Source organism: Alosa pseudoharengus, unplaced genomic scaffold (genome assembly GCF_046254945.1).
Source record: "Alosa pseudoharengus isolate Yale_2024_CS ecotype anadromous, Long Island Sound unplaced genomic scaffold, YU_APseudo_1.1 YU_APseudo_1.1_scf_2, whole genome shotgun sequence".
Taxonomy (NCBI): domain Eukaryota; kingdom Metazoa; phylum Chordata; class Actinopteri; order Clupeiformes; family Clupeidae; genus Alosa; species Alosa pseudoharengus.
The window spans coordinates 7,086,212-7,104,744 of record NW_027468663.1 but is presented as its reverse complement, the minus strand read 5'-3'; the positions used below and the strand labels follow the sequence as shown (position 1 = coordinate 7,104,744).

Here is an 18,533-nt window from a genome sequence, read left to right as displayed (position 1 = left end):
CACCGTAGGCTATTTACAATATCCAGACTGTGCCTGAGTTTAGAAACAGTTTCATTGGCGGGATACCCAGTGATACTGGCCATTGTGAACAAGAACATTTCTTCATATGATGTAACTTAATTCATTGATATGGCAACTGAGAATTCACAAGGGATGAGCAGTGCCTATGGTGTCCGAGAGCAGGAGGGAGAGATCCCACTCCTCCTTTAGTGCATCACACTTTCTTTTACCCTCTCCACCTCCCTCCCTTCTATATCTCTCTCTCCTTTCCTCTCATTCTACTAAATGGGTCTCTGTTGAGAATTCTCGGCAGTTTTTCTTTTGAAGCCTTGGTTCATCATCACCTCCATTATCTTGTCATTTCAAGAGGATTAGACACTGGAGAACCCAGCGTCCAGCGCGACACTAAAGAACTGTGACAGCTTACAGTAATTGCTAACCTAATTAGCATGCTCGAAACCCTGACTGGCTAAGTCTGATTTGATGAATATGGTCTGCTTGCTCAGTGCAATAGTGACATTGCTCACTATTGTTGAACCCATATTGATTCTTCATTGCCACTTAAAATGGTTCAAGGTTCTGCTGAGAATAAGGAACCTCAATCTACCCCCCAAAAAGTATAAACTGAAGTTTGTAAAAACTCAAAGATCTGAGGTATAGTGAAGTGCTCATCCCTTCCATGTAGTGGTGTTAAGTTACAGGTGTTCCATAAGTGTAGAATGAGAATGATGCCTGCTGTAGAAGTAGAGTAAATAGACGCTGTCAAGAACTCTTCACATTGCATAAACAATATGATCATAGTTTGAAATGGTTCTGATCACTGATAACATAGCTCTGCATACAAGAACAAGTGGAACACCTTTAGTTCCACTATGGAGATAAGATGAAGTATGCTCCTTCTACCAACAGTCCTAACCACAAGTGTGTCTACAACACTTTAATTCACCATATCACTTATTGTGTTTGACATTTTGTTTAGCAAATTGTTGCTTTACTCCTCTTGATTTGTAATTTAATTTACCACTGTAATTCCATCACTAGCAGCATCAACAATGTTACAAGCAGAATGTATGAGAGCATGAACAGGAGTCCGATATGTCACAATTAAGCTGTGGCTTAACAATTAGAAATTAGAAACAGCCTTTTCACTTAACGCTATGGACAATGTTTAGGATAAAATAAAAGCACACGCTGTATAAAAACTGAGTGGTCCATAATGATATAAGCCATGGAAGAACCCATTAGCCATGCTGCCTCTTACCTAGACTAGACTGTTCTATCTCTCTCTCTCTCTCTCTTGCTCTCTATCTCTCTTCTCTCTCTCTCTTTCTCATCTCTGTCTCTCTCTCTCCTCTCTTTCTCTCTCTGCCATGCATAGCAACCAAATTGCGCACTCTCACATGGGTCTTCAAAAGCGGCTGGCGCGCCCGATGCCAGACAGAGAGGCCCCTCATTAGCTCTGTTAGCTCTGATGGCCTTAGACAGCCCTCAGATGACAAAGCTAAGAGTAGCACTGCCACTGGCCTGTCTCCCCAGTAATGCTCCCAGGACAACCATGATGTACAGGACGCTTATTTGTGCCATGATGTACAGGCCGCTTATTTGTGCCATGATGTACAGGATGCTTATTTGTGCCATGATGTACAGGATGCTTATTTGTGCCATGATGTACAGGATATTTTGTGGAGAAGAATTACAGAGCCTGGGAGGCGTCATTACAAAATAAAATTGTATATCGAGAGAACGTGCACTCGTTTTATTAAATCATGTGCTAATTTTACTAAATTGTGTGCTTGTTTTAATTAATAGTGGGCACATTTCAGCAAATTGTGTAGCCTACTCATTTTGAGTGCACTATTTAGTAAAACAAGCACACAATTTGCTAAATTGAGCACACAATCTAGTAAAATGAGAACATGATTTATTAAAACAAGCGCACAATTTAGTAAAATGAACACACATTTTACAAAAATATATCTTGCAACGACACCTCTGGGGTTCCGTACCTCCTCCTTCAGTAGGTCTATCTTTTTATTTATTTATTTATTTTTATTTAAATTTTGACAAACAAACAAGGCACTGTATCATTCGACAAGACAAAACAAAACAAATCAAACAAAGTTAAGACAGGGGCTCAATTAACAATTAAATCGAAGACAGACAACAGAGACACCAGGTGCAGGGCTTTTACATCCTTCACAAACTTCAAGGATCTAGAAAAGGAGTTAAACTAATTTATCCAGTGGGCTAAATTAGGGACAGTTCTAAATAAATGACATGGGACAGTTATAAAGAAATTACACTTTCCAAATAAAATCAAAACATTCAAAACAAAAGATACGTTCCGCTCACCTACTTCAGTATCAAACCACAATTTTACTTTTCCTGATTCCTTCTTAATGAAAAGTAAAGAAAAATCCGCACACTCAAGTCTTTGCAAACAGGTTTTTACTCTTTGTGCAAGCTTTCGGTCAGACGACCTTCTTCAGGCAGAGTAAAGCTTTACTCTGCCTGAAGAAGGTCGTCTGACCGAAAGCTTGCACACTATATACACTCTGATAACTTTAAATTATTTTTAGGATATTGCTTGTTCACAACTCGAGCTATGTATGCAAAGAAACAGAGTATTTTTATTAGTATTATTTCATTTGAGCTACATTTTACACTGATATGGCATGGTGGCAACATAAACACAGCTAGCAATGGTATTAAATTGCAGTGATGATTAAATGTAATGGAATATTCAACTAAGGTAGACTTAGTTCACAGCACTAAGCTATTTATGGTTACTAATATACTCCGAGTCTCTGGCCCTCTCTTAGAGCCAGGCATAGTGAGCTGGCCCTCGGAAGAAAAACCATTGGGGACCAATGGTTTAAGCCATTGAGATTTTGTGGGCCTAGTATTGTGTCAGTCCATATTCAACTGACTGCATTCTTCAGCACAGAGGTATCTAAAATTATGTTCTGTGAAGCGACTGATTACCTGGATCTATACTGATTCCTGGCACTTGCTCTATTACATATCTCCTCTCTTCAACAGGCCTATCACTTCCCAATTCTTTTTTTCCCATCGCATTCGGTAACCCTATAGTTCCATCTAGCGTAGAAATCGAGCATTCCTACTAAACGTAGCGCTTCTCTGCTGTTATGAAATTAATAAAATAGCCAGTAGGCTAGACCAAATTTTGACTGACAGTAGTAGTTGTCGAATTAGAGGCCACGATGAAACTTGCTACGAGTGGTTGGTGAATGAACCAGCTGACTTTGGTATGCTGCAAGGCAAGTGGCATGGCATGGCATTTGGTGTAGCCTATGAAGCGTCAGTTTCGTTTTTTTTGTTTTGTCTGATTTTTAGAGAACAGCTGAGTTTGTATTTTGTGCGATTCGAGTGGATTTGATTTTCAACTGTCATTCTGTTGACAGCAGGACAGCTGCACTTGTAGCCCTTATCAAATTACAAACTTTACTTAGGTCTCTCTACGTTGCTGTCCTACACAAGAGCTACTCAGAAAACAAACGTTAGGCAAGAGCTTTACCGTTTATTCTTGCAAATAATAGACAATATAAACACTGGATGCACGTTGTAGTTTGTCGCTAGTTGGCCGATCAGTATAAAATGAAGAAAGATTTGTGTCAGATGTAGGCTGAATGTCAGATACAAGAATCATCAATAAAGTAGTTGACAGCTGAGTCAAGTAGGCTAGTAGACATGGAATGCCGTGGGCCTGAGGAGCAGCTCCTGAAGTCTGCAAGGGAAGGAGACTTTCAACAGATCCAGAGCATAATCCAAGCGAAGATGAATCGAGAATTAGACCTTAACATCAATTGTCGAGGTGATCATGCCAATTCAGGCCAACAACTACTGATTTCAAAGTGTCACTCTAGTCTTTTGAGAGAATTCGCCCCCCTTTTTTTGTTTAGGTGGAAATAAATTCAATACAGGATGGACACCCTTGCACCTTGCATCATACTTTGGGCACAAACAGGTTGTGGAGGAATTGCTTAAGGTCAGTGAAAGTGTCCATACTCAAATTCTACACAGGAAGGCCTGCTTTGGGTAAATTAGTTTGTTATTTTTATTTTGGAAGGCCAAACTGTTAGGAAAATGTTCTTTAATAGTGTTCTTAAAAATGCTTTTCAGTAATTTGTGCTAAAACACTGAAAGTCTTGATGGGTTCTTTTGATTCTTTAGATTATCTCTCTTTTTTAAAAAAAACCTATAGGCTGGGGCTGATATGAACCTACAGAATGATATGGGAGATACACCCCTTCACAAAGCTGCACTAAGTGGCAGAAAGGTATGTTACCATCTTGGCATGACTGGTAAATTGTTGGCATGTTTGTCTGTCCAGTCAGTATTCAGCGTTTAGCTCTCTAACTCTGCAGGAGATTGTTCTGTTGCTGTTGCGATATGATGCCTGTGCAACAGTTATCAATGGGTCGGCACAAACCCCCAAAGACGTTACAGAGGACGATGAAATCATCACCATGCTGGAGGGTATGTCCATGGTGCAGACATAACCTGAATGGATCTTCACTTGTATGTGAGGTCACTGCATCTGTGCCATGGTTTGTCTTTATTACAGCTGCCCAGAGAAGAGAGGAGCGAAAGCTGGAGGACAGGCTTCTGGAGGCAGCCAGAGAAGGCGACAGTGCAACACTCACACAGCTGGTCAGCCAAGAGGCAAAACAATACTGTTTACATTGTTACACTTGTTTTGCACTGTTTGCAAATATGCTGGGTTTTGCTTTGCTTTTTACTCACAGCTGAGCAGAAAGAAGCCTCCAGATATTCACTGCAGAGACTTGCTGGGAAACACGCCTTTACACTGTGCAGCCTACAGGGGTCAGAAGCAGTGTGTCATTAAACTGCTGAAGAGTGGGGCCATCCCCACTATCAAAAACAAAAATGGTACAGTCCTGCCATTACGCAATGTTTGCTTTCAATCAAGTTAAATAGAAAGTGTTTTTTTTTGTGTGTGTAATGAATAATCAAATCTTGGATTAGTCTATCTGTCCTAATCTCCAAATAAATATAGGGCCAATCAGGAGACAGTTTGTCTTAAACTGTGCGTCAAAATATATTTATTTGACAGGCTGGCTTCATGCAACATTTTGATTTCCTCTAATTGTGTGAATGTGGTGCATAGCTAATGTTAATACTTATATATCCAGTAAATTATTTGTATAGGATATTATTAAATACTTCAGTACTATAATGCTTCAAATGCTTCAGTAAATCATGTAATGTATATAATCAAAGAATTGCATTTTTTAATCAACTACTAATAATTCTAGGTAATAGGTTTCAATAGTGATAGAATGAATAAAAACAGCTAATATTACATACTCTCAATACTTGGCAGATCAGTCTGTGTTTGACCTTGCTAACAGTGACGAGATCCGACTTCTTCTTGAGACCAGTCAGGAGAAAGTGAGTACTTTACTCTTCAGGGCTATAACGGTGGCTTCTGTCCTCATCTCATTACTGACTCATGGACAACAATCCTGTCAGAATGAAAATGTATGATTTCATCTAAAAAAATAATACATTTAAAATGAACAATATTTACCGTACTGTAACCACAGATGTAGCAGTCTCAGAATTCAGTTTGTCTACAGAACAACACAGTTTGTGAAAAATGCTAAACACTAAACATGTTTTATTCTCTGTCCCAAAGACTTCTGCATTTACAGTACAGACATTTGAAGGGCCTCTCTGGAAGGTATGTGGGAAGGACATTCTAACTGTGTGCAGACAGGCCACCGGTATTGTGAGACTCATGTGTGTCTTTCTTCTCCTCTAGAGGTCTAATTTTCTGGGCTGGAGATCACATTGGGTAGTTCTGAAAGATGGTGTTCTGTCATGGTACCCTAAGAAGTAAGATATTTTCAAAACTCCACTCCCAATATTTAGCCTTTAACACACACACACACACACACATGCACACACACACCCTCATGTGCATGCACAAGACCATGCCCGAAACACATTCACGCCCAGAGACCATATCAAAGTAAAATCTCTATTCTAATATGGCCTGCACCTCTCTCTGTCATCTCATAGCTTCCTCTCATGTCATGAGCTAAGGTGCACCCCTCACAAAAACCAGTCATTTTCTTCTGATGGCCTCATTGCCACTCAAGTTCTGGAATCAGATATGACAAGCTAGCCTGCCCCAATTACAGCTGGCCTTCACTTTATATAGATAACTTCTTCGTTTTGCTGTCCTATTAGATCACTATGTTTGTGTTAACTATTGGGAATCATTTGATTCCTCTAGGTTTGTGTGTTACAAACAGAAACTAACACATGTTGTCTTTTGAGTTTTAAGCAGATTTTTCCAGATTTCACCTACATTTTAAAAGCCCTCTTTATTGCCGCCATTGCTTTGACATACTGTTTTCCCAACTGCTGTGCTTGTGTTCTTAGATCTGATGCCGACAATGATGCACATAAGCAGGGTCATCAGCCCCTAATGAGGGCTCATTGTATGGTATGTATGTATTACAAAGTGAGCACCCCTTTAAAATGTCATAAACTGTTAAACTGTTAAAAAACTACTTTTTGTAGGGCCATATCTCCATATGTCATTGACATTTTCTTTCCCTAAATGGTTTCGCTTGCTTTTTTCTGTTTCAGTTCAGAGCCTGGGATAGGTACTTCTTCACTGTTAAATGCTTTGATGGCAATGTCCATACCTTTAAGGTGCCTGCCAAAACTGATCCAGAGGCTCTCCGGAAAGTAAGCAAGTACTCTGCGTAATTAAAAGCTTGTGAAATATTTGAAAATGAGGTTGGCACAGTGTATGGCGTAGTTGTGGGCTCATATCTTTATCTGTGTGTGTGTTTGTATGTTTGTGTGTGTGTGTGTGTGTATAGAAATGGCTGGATGCCATCGGAGAGCATTCCGCCTGGAGCACGTACCATAGTGGGTCGGAGCAGGCCTGCGATGAGGAGGACGAGATAAACGTTGAAGACGACAATGGTGCCGTGTCCTTAGGAGATCTCACTGACTCCCTGATGGTGAGCCAATGCCCCTCTAGCCAGTAGCCTCTCTCCCCTCATAACCCCCCACCCCTACCCTTATTCCTCCTTTCATCCTTTCATTCAGTTGGCCGTGTGTTCTCTCCATCACGCACTCCACTCACACATGACTGAGAAATGGAGAGAAGATGAGAGGAGAGGATTACATCATCACTGTTAGCATTGTGTCATGCAGTTCCCATCTGTATGGAAGGACAGGTCTATAGGCAACACTGGGATGAAAAGGGGCAAGCCACCTGGGCTGTGCATGTGCATTCCCTCTACATGCTCTCACTAAACCCTTAGCAGAAGAGCTTCTGTAGGTAGGGCTTCAGGACAAAGTAATCCTGAGAGAATATAGGAAGTTTGAATGTATGGGAGCAAATTATCCCCATAGTGAATCTTCTTTTTTCATACATCTCATGCACTTCTTATGCACTAATATATTCTTTCAGGTAAAAGCACATGACCTATACTAGTGTAATCTGTATAATCTATTTTCATATTATTGAAGGTCATAATTGTGACCGTAATTGTTGTGGATGTGATATGGTGGACATGATGGATGAGGTAATTGCATACTTTATGGTGTCCTTATGCAAGGTTAGAGGAAGAGAGTATGTCTCAAATCCAGAGGGTAAAAATAACCCCCTGAAACTGACACTGATTCTCCTGTAAGGAGTATTTAACCCATTATTCACCATATGGAATCTTTCCCCCAACTACTTCCTGTGAAGATGCTGTCTACAGTGTGTGAGAGGCCGTTTCATGCATATTGTATAGGGCATTCAGAGGCTGAATTGGGTTGTATTCATAGGACAATAGCACACTAAGAAACGTGACCACATTTCACCTGTGTTGGCTAAACTGCACTGGCTTCCTGTGGAACACAGAATTAATTGTAAAGTTCTTCTGTTTGTTTTCAAAGCTTTACATGGTTTAGCATGTGATCTTTTAATTCCTTACTGTCCTCCTAGACCTCTTCGATCATCTTCCCAGTGTCTTCTTTGTGTTCCTTCTGCCTCTCTTAAATCCAAAGGTGACAGAGCTTTCTCTGTCTATGCTCCCCAGCTTTGGAATAGCCTTCCTGATGTTGTGAAATCCTGCCCCACTATTAGTAGTTTTAAATCCAACCTAAAGACCTATCTCTTCTCCCTAGCTTTTAACACTCCCTGACCCCCTCACCTCTCCCTTATTTTATATGTTTATATGTATTATTACTATTATTATTATTATTATTATTTTATGTCAAGCACTTTGGTGCAATGCTATTGCTTTGAAATGTGCTATATAAATAAATTTGACTTGACTTGACAGTGCCATGTAAAGTGAATAGACTTGTAATGTAATGTGTGAATGTAAATATAATCACAACCAAATATATGAAGCCATATATTTGCAGTGTCTGCTGTCCTGCTGTCTGTGGTACCACATGGTCTCAATGGGACACGTGCACATTGTGTAGTGACTGTAGGGTTGTTGAACACGCTGTTCTGTGGCCCTGTGTGTTTCAGGCAGCTGAGGCCAGCCAACAGAAACTGGAGGCTCAGGTGGCCATCTTTGTGTCCATGGTGAAGAATGAGGAAGATAACAGTAAGAGAAACCCACTTTTACACTTCCATCCTCTAACTTTCTTTTTTTCTGGTATGTTGTGGAGTTTTTATTTATTTATTTATTTTTTCATGCCTTGGCTGTTACTAATTCTATACGGTTTCTATTTTATGTCTTTTAATTTGATGTTGGCCTCCCTCTCCCCTCATCTTTACCAATTCACACGGTTCCGACTTAATGTACTTATTTAACTTAATGCACTTCATAGGAAGCAGTTCACGCAGAGCCCTACAGCTGCTGTGCTATTGTGCTCTTTTAAACATCAACTCAAGTTACCTGAAGATATACATATACATATACATATATGGAGTCAATATGCAAAACTCTCTCTGTCCCAGAGGTGGCCATGCCTGTCCTCCTGAAGGCCCGAGAGACGGCCCACTGCTCCAGAGAGACCTGCTCAGCTCTGCGCCTCTGCCTGGACCTTCTCTCCCAGAGGGAAGAGGTACCCCCCCCCCCCCCCCCCCCCACACACACACACACACACACACACACACACACACACAAACTCTGTGGTTTCGACCCTCAGCACCTGTGTCACCTTTCATTTAGGCTCCAGTGAATAGCACATGCCAATGCCCAGTGCTCCAGTGTGCTGATCACATGCAGTCAGTTAGGCAGATAAGGCTGAATTGATTTCCAGTGAATTAGTGTGCTGATCACATTCAGTCAGGAGATAAGGCTGAATTGATTATTGCAGGCAGAATATACCTTTCAAACCTCTCTTCTTGACTGCAAAAATCCTATGTGCCCTTGCAGAGGCACAGTTATCCACAAACTGGTAAGTCCACAATACACACATATATAATTAATTCATATATATAACCCATGTTGAGTTTGAAAAGATCACAGTCACATTTACGTTTACAAAATAAACATATTAAAGATGTGAATTAGTCACATTTAAATTCCAAAGAGACATCCTCATCTTTTCTTGGACATATGGGTCACAGTGAGCTGATTGTGTCAGTCTTTGGACACTGATGACAGAGAGCACCTGAACCTGTGTGTGGTGTCAGGATGGCAGGTGGACAATGCTGGTGTCCATCTTAATAGATGACGGCCCCTGCCGGCCGCCAGCATGCCCTTGGGAGAGGGGCCGAGTGCTGGAATAATCAGTGGCTCAGCAAGGGCACCGTCAGCCAAGAATCCCTTTTTATGCTGAGCTCTGCAGTCCATTCCGTAGAGAATCCCGGTCTCTCTCTCTCTCTCTCTCTCTTTCTCTTTCTTTGTCTTTCTCTGTCTTTCTCTTTCTCTCGTTCTCTCTCTGTCCTTCTCCGTTCCTCTCTCGCTCGTCTCATTCACACACACATATACACAAACACACACACACACACAAGCACACAAACCGTGATGTACACGCACATGCATTACACATTCCTCTCCCCTCTCTCATTCAGATGCTTGTACGTGCATGTGTGACCCGGGAACGCTCACACACTCACTCACGAGCGTGAGCAAGGCACGGAGAGAAGTGGAGCGTGTGCACTCTTTCACTCTCTCTCTCTCTCTCTCTCACACACTCACACACACACACACACACACACACACACACAACCACGAGGAGACGAGAACGCGCAGCTACTTGGCGCTCCCTCACACAAGCCCGTAGAACGTCCGGGACTGAGGAGGGAAGGGGAGAAAAGTGACACCAGCCACCAAACAGGTACATACAGCTACCTTGTGTCTCTTTTTTTTCTCTCTGCTCTCAGAGCTCCTTGCGAAGCACATGCAGACTGGTGAAGTATTTGGGGAGGGTGTCCTGTTTCCTATTGCCTGTGTCTGTGTTTGTGGGATGGGTGGCTCATGTGGTTAATGCTGGGCTGGGCTGAAAGTGTCATTTGCACTAAGTTGTAGTGAAAAGACCGATTTGTGTAAGCACTCAAGACTGGACCCAGAAGGCGAGGCTTGGATGTCAGCCACTGAGTGCTTTATATGGATTATATACTTAAGTATTCAGAGTTGTCAGTGCCTTTCTTATTCAGAATGGTCAAAGATCTGAAACATTTTCACTAATCTGTTATGCACCTGCAATGGATACTTAAAAAGTTGTGGATGACACAACCCATTGTTGTTTTTTTATTTGATTTGCGAAAATCTTTGAAAGATTTTCTTTTGACATTATTTTGATGCTGTAATTCGTTAATCAATCATTTTGATTAAGTGTTTGTGACCAGGTCAGGTTTGCTGGAATAACTGTTTTTCTCAAAACTCTTTTGCCAGAGTTTCTGATTTGCTGTTATTAATACATCCTCACATGAATAGGTTACATATGCCCAGGAAGCTGGGTGTCTTTCATCATTAAAATGCTATTGATGCCACTCATCTGAAACTGATTTGCATGGTGTGGTCTATATTTAGGTATTGCTGTTGAGTGCAGGGAGCAATTGCCCGAGGATGTTCCATTGAGAGGGTGCTTTTAGGTTAGTGAGCTTCAAAGAAGCATAGGTTACCACTGCCCCCCCCCCCACAAACAAATATTTGGACACACAAAAGAGGGGTAAAAAGAGAAGGACCAGAGTGGACAATTTCACACACACCGACTCCTAATTAAACCATCTCTGCGATTTCAGGAGGGAATCTGGAAAAGTCTGCAGAGTGGAAAGGTGATTACTGAGCATCGGAAGCATTACCTCATTCTCCTCGCCGTTTACCTTAAGCAGCGGGGGCTAACGTGTGCCAAAGGAGGGGCGCTAGATGGGATTTGCCTGGTGGATTATTGCTGGATCATTTCATAATAGGGAAATGTCTGAGCAAGCATGCCTCACTGTCTGAATAAATCTGACCGTGTTACATCAGACTAAATGGATTACAGTGCTGCGTGTTGCTTCTATGAAGCCATTGCACTGACCCCAATCGTTTCATTATCTCAGCCTGTCAATCATACCTATTACTGAAGGGACGATCTATCTTCCTGTGGTCAGTTAACCTTCTACAATATGCTACCCAAGCACTGTGCAGGTGAAATAAGGTGACGACAAGATCTGGTTTGAAAGGGCAGTGACTCCAAACAGTGGTAAGCAGTTGCTTATGTCTGGATGTAGATTTCTCTAGCTGTAGGACGCCTTGTCCATTTCTGTTTATTGTTTAGCAGCTCGGAGAGCTCTTGACCCCTGCCTTGCTTCATTAACTGTCGGTCATTCATGTCCAGCCGCTGGCTGGTGGAGGTGCTCATTTAGTCTGGAGTGTGCTGGCGGCGAGGAGCCCATTGACTCTCTGTGCAGGGGCTCTGTTTTCCATTATTTCTCAGCTCGTTTTCAGGCGTGAAATCACCATGGTTACCGTTTCCGTATGTAGGGCGAGTAGAGAGGGAGGTTCTCAAGGCTGGGATGGGTCGAATGTGTGTGTGTGTGTGTGTGTGTGTGTGTGTGTGTGTGTGTGTGTGTGTGTGTGTGTGTGTGTGTGTGTGTGTGTGTGTGTGTGTACACACATAGCTCACTGTAATGCGTATGCATGTGCACACACACACACACACACACACACACACACACACATACACACACATGATGTAGATAGATAGATAGATACTTTATTGATCCCCAGGGGAAGAATTCAAGAATGATGTATACAACCCCAAGTGGGGTTATTTCCTCTTTCAGACAGAAAAGCTGTGCTTTGTTCTTCTATGCTAGGATCGAGTGTCGAGAGGTCTTTCATTATGTAACTGGGGCCATACGTCACAGAGACCTGACGCTGAAGTATTCCTATGTCCCAAACCATGGTCACTCGGTTGATGACCGACAGAGTTCTAAACTGTCAGGACTGATGCTGCCCAGACTAGGAAGACACAATGGCTGTTCCTCTCTCTTTTTTCTCTTCTCCCTCTGACTCTGACTCTCTCTCTCACTCATACATATATATACACACACACACACACACACACACACACACACACACACACACACACACACACACACATACATACATACATACATACATACAGCGGGGAAAATAATTATTGAACACGTCAACATTTTTTTCAGTAAGTATACTTCCAATGAGGCTTTTTGCATGAAATTTTCACCAGACATTAGTATTAACTCAGATAATCCACCCATATAAAAAATCCAAACATTAAAGTCCATAGGTAGAGTTATGTGCAATAAAGTGGAATGACACAGGAAAAAAGTATTGAACACGCCTGCTGAAATTTCTTAAATACTTTGTGGAAAAGCCTTTATTCGTAATGACAGCTTTAAGGCATTTCCTGTATGATGAAACTAATCAGTCACAGTATTCTGGTGTGAGTTTGGCCCATTCTTTTAAACAGATAGTCCTTTAATATTGAAGATTTCAGGGATCCCTGTTGTGAATCCTGATCTTTAGTTAACTTCCAAAACTGTTCAATTGAATTAAAGTCAGGGCCTTGATTTCCTTTCTCTGAAACCAATTGAGAGTTTCCTTTGCTGAATGGTTTGGATCATTGTCCTGCTGGAAGGTCTAGCCATGTCTCATCCTCATCATCCTGGTATATGTAAAGATTCTTCCGGAACAAAATGACTCCATTCATCATTCCTTCAACTGTATGAAGTCTGCTAGTACCATGAGATGAAAAACACCCCACACCATGATGCCACCACCTCCAAACCTCACTGTTGGTAGGGTATTTTTAGGGTGATGCACAGTGCCATTTCTCCTCCAAATATGGTGTGTAGTATGACATCCGAAAAGTAAAATTTTTAACCAGAATACATTCTCTCAGTATTTCATAGGATTGTTCAAATGTTGTGTAGCAAACTTCCAACGAGCTTTGACATGTTTTTCTTCAGCAATAGAGTCATGCGGGATGAGCGTGCATAGAGGCCATGGCGGTGGAGTGCATTACCTATGATTTTCTCTGTAACAATTGTACCTGCTGCCTCCAAATCTTTCTGGAGCTTTCTCAGGGTCCTTGGCTCTTAGGCTACTGTTCTGACTATCCTTCTGACTTCCTGGTCAGAAATCTTGCAAGGAGATCCTGTGCATGGCCAGTTGATGATGTAGTGATGTTCCTTCTACTTGCAAATAATGGCTCCAATACTGCTTGCTGGATGATTCTGAAGTTTTGAAGTGCATCTGTAACCAGTTCCATTAATATGTTTGGCAACAATAAGGTTGCAAAGATCTTGGGAGAGCTTTTTGCTTTTACCCATCATGAAATGTTTCTTGTGTGACACCTTGCTAACAAAAACCTTTTTATAGCCCACCAGTATGTACTAACCCAGCTTATATCAATTTGTACAGATAGGAGGGATAATTTCTCTAACTACTTATAGATTCCAGTTTGTTCCTTGCCATTCTTTGCGTTTGTGTACTGCTTTTTCTTAGCGTGTTCAATACTTTTTCCCTGTGCCATTCCACTTTTTTACTCATAACACTACTTTTAGACATTAATGTTTGGATTTTTATATATCTGTGGATTACCTAAGTTAATACTAATGTCCGGTGAAAATTTCATGCGAATAGCCTCACTGGAAGAACACTTACTGAAAAAAATGTTGACGTGTTCAATACTTATTTTCCCCGCTGTACATACATACATACATACATACACACATACATACAATAACACATACACACACTCTCTCACACACATACACACACACATACACACAATAACACATACACACACTCTCTCACACACACTTACACATGCACACAATAACACATACACATTCTCACACACACACACACACACACACACACACACACATGCACGCATACCCCATACACTCAGACTGTCTCTCTCGCTCAGCTTCTTCTTCCTCATCAGGTCAGCGAGGCAGATTGCTTTGTCGTGTGACAGTGCCAACTACCTTTCTGTCTCCCTCTGCTGACCTCCGCATGCTTACACTGTCATATTGCAGCTGTGAGGTTGAAAGGTCAAATGCTTATTTTTCCCTGCAAGGGTTTGGACTCCCTCTCTCTCTTTCTCTCTCTCTCTCTCTCTCTACAGTACAGTACAGTACAGTTTAACAATGTACCAAAAAGTGAGATTGGGCTGTGTTGAATGCCGTCACATGCAGAATTGCATAACCTTTTATTTTCAATATAGGACTTAAATTGGGCCACCTCAGCTATATCCCAAGCTCTCCTTTTCTCTCCTTTTCTCTCTCTCTCTCTCTCTCTCTCTCTCTCTCTCTCTCTCTCTCTGTCTCTCTCTCTCTCTCTCTCTCTCTCTCTCTCTGTCTCTGTCTCTCACTTTCTTTCTCTCCCTAGTTTTCGCTCTCTTTCTCCCTCTAGCATGAAAAAGAAAAACTGAGTTTAAGCGCAGCTTGCGGGGTCCTGTGGAGGGAATAGCAGGTCTCTGAGGCTTTCAGAGCTAGTGCGCTCGCTCCACAGCAAAGCGCCGAAAATAGCGGCATGTGCACCGAGGCGAGAGGACGCGGGGAGGCTGTGTGAGAGAGCGATGGAGCGGGCAAGCGAGCGAGCGAGAGAGAGAGAGAGAGCGGGCTGCCAGCCGGGCCTGTTACACAACAAAAGCGTTCCCAAATGGGCCCGTCCGCAGCGCTGAGCATCCTCAGAAGGGCTCTGTGGGCCCCCCGCCCACCCCTAGGCACACGTGTGAGCGGGCAGCCATCAGAGGGTGTGTGCGGCGTGGAGAAATTGTTTTGGCCCTGTGCCTTCCATACTAAAGGGGTGACTTGCGTTGGGAGCAAAGTGACCGTCACACTCTGCAGCGCACAGTGGTAATGTGGTGGCAGTAATGAAGAGAGGACAGCTATTTGTTGAAGTTAGAGGGACACAAAGGGAGGCTAAGGCTCTGTGCTCATTGCATCAGAGCCTTGTTTACTATGGAAGTACTGAGTCCTTAAGAACCTGATTATCTCATTGTAACTGGTGTGCACCACGTTTGTCTGTTTATGCATTGGAGCTTGCTCAGGGAAAACTTTACATAAATTAGTTTACAGCAGGAGACAGCCTAGAGTAAACTCTGTCCTCTGTCATAGCATCACATACACAAACACCTGCACTATCATGGCAGGATGGTTTAGAATGGATTTTTTTTTCAGTCCAAGAACAAATGGCCTTAAACCTTTGGTCTAATTCCTCCACAGTCATCTTGTCGGTTTTCTGATTAGAATAACAGTGTGTTTTTAGCATTTGACTCGCCGCCTAAAAGGGAATAATCAGGTAGTCAGTCAATCGATAGCATACCAAATGTATTAGACAACTTTGTGCTAGATTAGCAAGATTTTAATGGATTATTCCTGAAAATGACTTCTTTTTCAAACAGAATGTTATTACATCTTGGTTGCTGTGGGCATTTTTGGTGGCCTCTGCAGATCTGTGGTCAGATGGTCCTTCTGTTATAGCGGTCTACTTTTTACTCCTAGAAAATCACATTTCCTCAAGATTTTTTTTTTCCTAAAGCACTTGCTCCAGACAGATAAGCAGTATGTTTCAGGAACTTGTTAATCCTCAGTTTCAGTTCATTCTTTGTTAATCTTTTGTGTGGTTCTTCACCATATCCCCCTTCCTGTCTGCCTGAAGGTCTAATTTTGAAGATTGACCCACATCCATCCATCTGTGCTCTGTTTGTTTAACTCATCTTGTGTAACTATGTATAACTAGGCTCAGACTCTCTTCAGATGTGTGAATATCTTTATTCATCATTGAATACATCGATGTTTTATCCATACATTTCCATACCCAGGTTGTCATTGTGATATACAATAGTTCACAGGGACATTAGCCATCTTAAACAGTTTTTCACATGACTATGTACTGTATGTCATTGGCATGACAATGCCTGATCTTACAATTTCACAACACCAATACAGATGCTGATGTGTGGCTGTACTCTGTGCTTTAGAGATACCGATATCCTACCATTAGCATTTGGCTTGCTCACCCCGTCCTGAGTCCCAGACAGTATTGATGAGTTATCTTTGCAATGTGCTGGTGCTTGGCAATAATGAAGTCAGCAGATGGATTCATATGAGTCAGTCTGACCTTTCTAACATCAGCAGGCACCTGAGAGAGTGATTGGGATCCAGTGCCAGCCATGCTGTATCATCAGTGCTGCTGTGTAAAAGGTCACAAGACCTTGGGCAAGACCTTAACCACTAATTTAACACGATGGGCAAGACCTTAACCGCAAACACTGATGGGTCAGCTCAGGCTAGTGCTCCCACATGCCACATGATCATTGTAGTTCATGCACAAGAATCCAAGTTGTTTGCAATGCTTTTGAATATAACTCAGTTACCCAAGATGGGTTCTAAAGCTGAGGCTCTCAATTTTTAGGGGCTTGGAACCCCTTACATTCAACATTACATAGCAAATTTAACATTACAAATTTAACATGACATGTTGCTTGACTCAGGATATGCCGCATGTTGTACCCAGGATCCGTAACACCCCTGCCTCACAGTGCTACATGTGCTGCTAGTAGCCTGAATGCCGATCCAAAGAACCAAAGCACCAAAGCAAAATCACAGACAGGCAACATTTGTGCTCACAGCATCACCAACAAAGCAGCTTTTTTGAGCATTTCACTGGGGTTATCAAGCAGGCACCTTCATTCATCTGTGTGTTGTTGAATGAGACCCACAACACCTCCAGAAGGCCTAACTTAGGCCAAAAGCATAAGGCCCAGAGCCTTAGAGAGAGAGACCTATAAGGCTCTGATAAGGCCTTACAATCTTAACCCTCAGATCTCCATGATCATGCATCATGTACAGACACACACGCTCTGACAGAGGACCTAGCTCACCATCACTCTATGCTATGTGTCCTGCTGCAAGCTTGTTTACACAAAGATTTCCCTGTGCAAGCTCCAGTGCATACGGAGACAAGCGCAGTGCGCACCTGTCACTATGAGATAATCAGGCTTTTTAGAACTCAGTCAGTACTTCCAAGCAGTCAACCAAGCTATGAGAGCCTATGTCATTGCAGAGCTGATCCAATCAGCACAGAGGGTTGCTACAGACCCCACCTTGAGAACCACAAAACCACTCAAGTACTCAAAACAAATTGCTAATCCTGCGTTGTATAAAGAGCTGCCACTCATTTATTTAAATATTTGTTTATTTAAAAAGAGATATAGTGTTTTATGTCCAAATAAAAGATTCATTCTGAAGACTAGATACCTCCATGTGCACTGTGGGCTGGACTGTGTTTTCTTTCTGTCATGTGCTGCAGACTCTTTAAAACTAGAATTAGATGTATCAGCCTTTTACGACTGGGAAAGAATTCACTACATTGTTGTGCAATACTTTTATTTTGGAATTGGTTACAGAACTGTTTCGATGTGATTTAAAGACTCCTATTCTCTCTCACTCTTTCTTTCTCTCTCTCTCTCTCGGGAGAGAGATGTGTGAATGTGTGTGTATTTGATAAGAGTGCTTCAGACTGACCAAGAAAATTAATGACTCCAGTGGTCTTTTTTTATCTTGTAAGGTTTATTGAGGCTCCTCTCCTATCAGATGTGCAGGCAGATTTATAGCTCCCGTTGCCAGAAGCATCCTGCCAAGGTGACTTTGTGTCTTGAGCTCTGTGGAGAAATCCACCACAATGGCTTATCAGTCTGCTTTCTTTCTTATTGAACTGGACTGAATGGCTGTCCAAATGTTTTCTAAAATACTTCTGTCGCTGCGTAGCTGTGTGTGTTATCTGGCTCGGTCTGTCACTCTGTGCCACTCTCAGCAGATCATAAAAACCTCAGGCTTTCAGTTAGCCCTCAGGAACTCTCCCCTCATAGTATACTGTAGCAGGCAGTGTAGTCAGTCTTTTGCATTAGTGATATTAAATTGGAGCTGGCAGTTTCTATCAGCTTGAAGAGTCAGTAGGCCGTGTGTAAATGTCACAGCCCATTGTTTTTGTGGCCGTTGCGGCCTTGTTTGAGGTAGTCTGAAGTCTGTGCGGTTGCAGACCGCTGTGTTGTGTGTGTGTTGTGTGTGTTGTGTGTGT

The 18,533-nt window shown here is 42.2% G+C and overlaps 1 protein-coding gene across 1 annotated transcript in view; it reads left to right on the top strand.

The window, feature by feature from the left end:
- The first annotated feature begins 3,323 nt into the window (after positions 1-3,323).
- The window catches only part of LOC143133702 (oxysterol-binding protein-related protein 1-like), a 31,949-nt gene continuing 16,739 nt past the window's right edge, over positions 3,324-18,533 (top strand). Inside the window, exons 1-14 of the mRNA XM_076293512.1 lie at positions 3,324-3,835; positions 3,924-4,009; positions 4,226-4,300; positions 4,389-4,500; positions 4,589-4,674; positions 4,770-4,914; positions 5,369-5,436; positions 5,684-5,728; positions 5,810-5,883; positions 6,436-6,499; positions 6,646-6,747; positions 6,885-7,028; positions 8,543-8,621; positions 8,978-9,084. Coding sequence (XP_076149627.1) covers positions 3,712-3,835; positions 3,924-4,009; positions 4,226-4,300; positions 4,389-4,500; positions 4,589-4,674; positions 4,770-4,914; positions 5,369-5,436; positions 5,684-5,728; positions 5,810-5,883; positions 6,436-6,499; positions 6,646-6,747; positions 6,885-7,028; positions 8,543-8,621; positions 8,978-9,084 — 1,311 coding nt within the window. The 5' untranslated portion in view covers positions 3,324-3,711. The remainder of the gene's footprint in view (positions 3,836-3,923; positions 4,010-4,225; positions 4,301-4,388; positions 4,501-4,588; positions 4,675-4,769; positions 4,915-5,368; positions 5,437-5,683; positions 5,729-5,809; positions 5,884-6,435; positions 6,500-6,645; positions 6,748-6,884; positions 7,029-8,542; positions 8,622-8,977; positions 9,085-18,533) is intronic.